The sequence below is a fragment of the Cryptomeria japonica genome, chromosome 3 (genome assembly GCF_030272615.1).
Source record: "Cryptomeria japonica chromosome 3, Sugi_1.0, whole genome shotgun sequence".
NCBI classification, from domain to species: domain Eukaryota; kingdom Viridiplantae; phylum Streptophyta; class Pinopsida; order Cupressales; family Cupressaceae; genus Cryptomeria; species Cryptomeria japonica.
In genome coordinates this window covers 204,455,989-204,460,904 of record NC_081407.1, presented here as the reverse complement: position 1 = coordinate 204,460,904, position 4,916 = coordinate 204,455,989, and the positions used below count along the sequence as shown (strand labels likewise).

Below are 4,916 nucleotides of genomic sequence, written 5' to 3'. Positions count from 1 at the left end.
ACATACAATGATACAACTATCATGATATAAGATAATACTAGAAAACAATTGTAATAAATAATCCTAATTACTCATCTAAAAAGTTGATCATCCCCTTAAAATTGAATTAATTAAAAAAATAAAAAAAAATTATTGATAACTATTTTATTTTTAAAATAAAATAAATAACAAAAACAAATAGAAGGACCTGAAGCTTAAGCTTAAAAAATAGTTATAAATTAGCACAGATCAATAGATGGAGAACCGACAATTTCAAGCCATTAAACACTTACAAACTTGAAGCAACAAAAGGCAATTCTCATGCCGCAATCCACATCTCAACAACGCTACTTATGTGCCTTGAAAGAGGAATGAGTAAAAGATGCCATTTACGATCTAATCATTCCTACACTTGAAAACTAAGAACTTGAAATCTCACTTATGTAAAAATGTGTGATCTAATTATCATTTAGATCCATTTAAAAGGATATGCTTCATAAAAGAACTTGCTTAATTGGATTTAGATAATACAATCTATTAAAATATATATTACTACTGAAAAGACTGGACTAGTTTTTCATATATATGTTCAAAAAACTATTTAAATGGATATTACTGGTGAAAGAAGATCAGTAATTTTCCTTCCCCACGCTTAAATGCTCTGGCATTAATAAGTAGATGAAGTTGAGTTGCTATTTGGATGGCCTTCTCGATTGTCTGCAATCAACAGATCCTGGACGGGTGTATGATCCTCTAGATTCCCATATGCCCTGCCATACACAATCTTTTCAAGCATACGCTCCACCTCTCTCATTGTTGGTCTATCACCTGGATATTGCCTCGTGCATTGCAGTCCCAATCCAATAAAACTGAGAAGGCCACTTCCATGCTCAGAGGATAACAATTCTTCACCAGTGGTTTCAGCTGTAGCATTACTGGAGCCACCCACATCTAACTGATCAGCTAATAGCTCTCTGTCCACCACTCCTTCCACAGCGTCAGAGAATGCTCTTCTCACCCATCTGGGCAAAGTTACATCTCCAGAAAACATATCATCCGTAGGTCTCTTTTTAGTCACCATTTCAAGGATGAGAATTCCGAAGCTGTAAACATCTCCCTTAGTGCTCAATTGTCCTCCCAATCCATATTCTTGCAACAGTTAAAAGTGATTTCTTTGTCGAGAATAAAACTAATGCATGGGAATAAACTTAAAAAACAAAGACAAACATAGATTAAACTAGAAAGAGTGTTGGGTTTGGGTGTTTACCTGGAGCAAAGTAGCCTACTGTTCCCTTTAGTCTGGACATGCTGCTACTTGCAGAAACAGGAGAGGTCAAAAGACGGGAAAGTCCAAAATCAGCCACATGGGCTGCCAGAGTTTCATCCATTAACACATTTGAGGGCTTCAAATCACAGTGAACAACAGGGGGTGAACAATCATGGTGTAAATATGCCATCCCGTGTGCTACATCAAGTGCAATGTTCATTATCATCTTCAAACCCAAGCTACACTGTGTTTCATTTATGTGCAGAAGTTGGTCTAGGCTCCCCTTTGACATGAACTGCAGTACCAGAGCACTGAATTCTTCAGTTGAGCAAGAGGATAAGACTTTCACAAGATTGCGGTGCCTGATTTTGCCCAGTATCCTACATTCCCTTACGAAATTCCTGTATGAATTTTGACCGTCCTGATTGAATAGCTTAACAGCCACTGATGTGTTGTCATCCAAGATTCCTTTGTAAACGGACCCAAAGCTACCCTCACCCAGCAAGTTAGCAACACTAAATCCTTCGGTTGCTCTGTGAAGTTCCTGACTGGAAATTTGCAGGAAATCTTTTCGCAACAAACAATTTAAAATTGGTGCTCTTCTGAATCTTCTGTAGAAAATGTAAACTGCTCCAGAAATCCAACACAATGCCAAGAATGTGCCAATTAAAGCAACCAAGACAATATTCCTGCGGAACCAATTCTGGCTTTTGCCAGAGCTTGTGCAATTTGGTAAATTCAACCAGCCCGAGGCTGCACATAATCCTGAATTTTTCAGAAATGATGTTGCGCTCAGATTTTTGAAAGCTCCTTCATTTGGGACTGACCCATTCAAGTTGTTGTAAGAGAAATTTAAATGGTGGAGCATGGTGAGATTTGCTATAGAGGGTGGCACTGGCCCAGACAACTCATTGAAAGACAAATCAATGCTTTGAAGGCTCTTAAGCTGCCCTATTGATATTGGTACTATTCCCCCCAATTTATTTTTGGCAAGGTTCAGGTACTCCAAGTCCGCGCAGCTGCCAATATCCCCAGGGATGGGCCCTGAGAGTTTATTTGCAGAGACATCTATGGCTTGAATATGTTGCATTCCTCCCAGTGAGGGTAATCTTCCTTTTAGTGAGTTATGTGAAAAATTGAGATAGAAGGTCAACGAATGGAGGCTTGAAATCTCTACGGGGATATTTCCAGTGAGGCTATTGTATGAGAGGTCAATGCTCTCCAGGCGGAAACATTGGCCAATGGCATTCGGTATCCTTCCCGTGAGCTCGTTATGACTTAAGTCAAGTCGCCTCAGCTGTTGCTGAGTACCCAAATATGAAGGAACGTCTCCAGAGATATGATTCAGTTGAAACCCTAGATAATCTAGGTCAACCAGCATTTTCAACTCTGAAGGAATGTTGCCTTGCAATTTATTAGAGTTGAACTCCAACCGTTGCAAATTCATCAGATTGCCTAATCCACTCGGAATTTTCCCAGTGATACTGTTATTATAGAGAGAGATCCTGAATAGTCCCGTAAGGTTGCCAATCCCTTCAGGTATATTGCCACTGATGTTGTTCCTACCCATGTCCAGAATTGATAACCTGGGAGAGAGGTTTCCTATGCTCCTTGACAAAGTTCCGCTGAAACGGTTCCATGATAGATCTAGGACTTCGAGGTTGGAGCAGTTGGAAAGTACATCTAATAGACAAACTATTAGACGCAAGTTCCAGTATCTGCAGAGCAGTTAGCATTCCCAGTTCTTCAGGCACGGGCCCAGTTAACAGATTATCCCCAAGATCAAGAAGTGAGAGCTGAGAACAATTTCCCAGCGACTTTGGGATTCGCCCGCTAAATTGATTACCTGACACAGTAAGTCTTTCTAAGTTGGTGAGCTTGAGACCAATATCTGCAGGAATGAAACCCACGAACCTGTTTTCTTCGAGTCCAATCCTTTGCAGTTCTGTACAGTTCAACAGAAAAGGAAAAATATTTCCCTTGAAATGGTTATCACCAATTGTAAGCACTTGTAGACTAGTCAGCATCCCCAATTCTGGGGGTATTGCTCCGCTCAAATTGTTATATATTACTTGAAGACCATAGAGCGCAGAACAATTTCCTAGAGATTTTGGGACGCCACCGCTAAGCCGATTCTTCGCTAAATCCATGATCTGCAATTTGGGTAGCTTATAGCCTATAACCTCTGGAATTGTACCTTCAAACTTGTTATCTGGTACGATCAATCTTTCCAATTTACTACAGTTCATGACAGAAGCAATTGATCCGCTAAGGCTGTTTTCACTGAGATATAAATACTGCAGTTGAGTAAGTGAACCGAACTGTGCTTGAATGGTACCGTACAAATCATTCAAAGATAAACCCAACAACTTCAAATACGAACAGTTCGCCAGGGCCATGGGAATACTACCGGTAAGATTATTTGTATCTAAGTTAAGCACTATCAGTCTCCATAATTTACCGATCTCTTTGGGTATGGCACCGGTGAGTTTGTTGGACTCCAGAGCCAAATATTGTAATCTGGTCAGTGTTGTTAATATCTCGGATGGAATTGGTCCTTCAAGCGCATTCTCATACAGCCACAAGAGACGCAATTTTGTGCAGTTACTAAAGGACTTGGGGATACTCCCATGTAAAAGATTATGCCCAAGATCTAATCTTTTAAGCCCGGTGCAGTTTGCCAATTCTTGAGGGATTATACCACTCAAATTATTTAAAGAGAGATGGAGTTTTTGCAAGTTGTGCAAGGAACTCTAAATCGGAGTTCTAAAAGATTTGTGCATGCACTAAGACTGCCTGGAATTGAACCTTGCAAACTGTTTTCATACAACTTAATGTACTGCAGCTTCTCTAATTTACCAAGCTCGTGGGGAATGTTGCCAAAGAAATGATTATTAGAAAGATCAAGAATTGTAAGGAAGGATATATTGCCTATGTGAGGGGGTATAGTCCCAGCAAGGCTCTTATATTTGAGAACCACACTCACAACCCTTTGATTGCCATCACAAGTTATTCCAGTCCAGTTGCAAATGTTATTTCCATTTACCCAGTTGGACAAGGAAATACTTGGATCTACCTTTACAGACATTTTTAATTCAAACAAAGCTTCTGCATCTATCTGGTTCCCGTATTGCAATTCATTGGACGACAATATAACAGAGATAAAAGAAATGAAGATGAGTAAAAGAATGAACTGACCTTTACAATGCATATCTAAATAATTCATATCTGGAAGTGGAATTAATGCACCCACAACTGCAATTGCAAGAATTCAAGGCGAGCTATTCTTCGACCCATTTACAAAATTCTTTTGTTGTTCGGGAACACGATTAAAAGTATACAAATTACTAAATATTTTAATAATCAACGAAAAATAAAGAAACCCGCTAACGGCATTAAACATTTCAATCTTTGACTGTTCGCCTTTCTTCATTCCGCAATAAAAGGGCCGGGCTTAACCGGCACACTCTAAGCGTTGACTGCTTAGAGTGGCTGGTCGGATATTATGCAGGAAATAAAAGGGCCGGGCTTAACCGGCACACTCTAAGCGTTGACTGCTTAGAGTGGCTGGTCGGATATTATGCAGGAAATTGGGAGCGCATAAACTCTCTGAATTTGCTTGAGAGCTTAAATTTGAAGTCAGTAATGTTTTTCAACTTTCAAATTTAAA

At 39.6% G+C, this 4,916-nt stretch overlaps 1 protein-coding gene across 1 annotated transcript; it reads right to left on the bottom strand.

The window, feature by feature from the left end:
* Window positions 1-480: 480 nt before the first annotated feature.
* On the bottom strand, window positions 481-4,334 carry LOC131034217 (LRR receptor-like serine/threonine-protein kinase GSO1). The gene is given in 4 exon segments (XM_057965610.2): window positions 481-1,128; window positions 1,247-2,809; window positions 2,811-3,999; window positions 4,233-4,334. Coding segments are annotated over 4 exon segments (3,336 nt in total). The 3' UTR covers window positions 481-646.
* Between the last annotated feature and the right edge of the window lie 582 nt (window positions 4,335-4,916).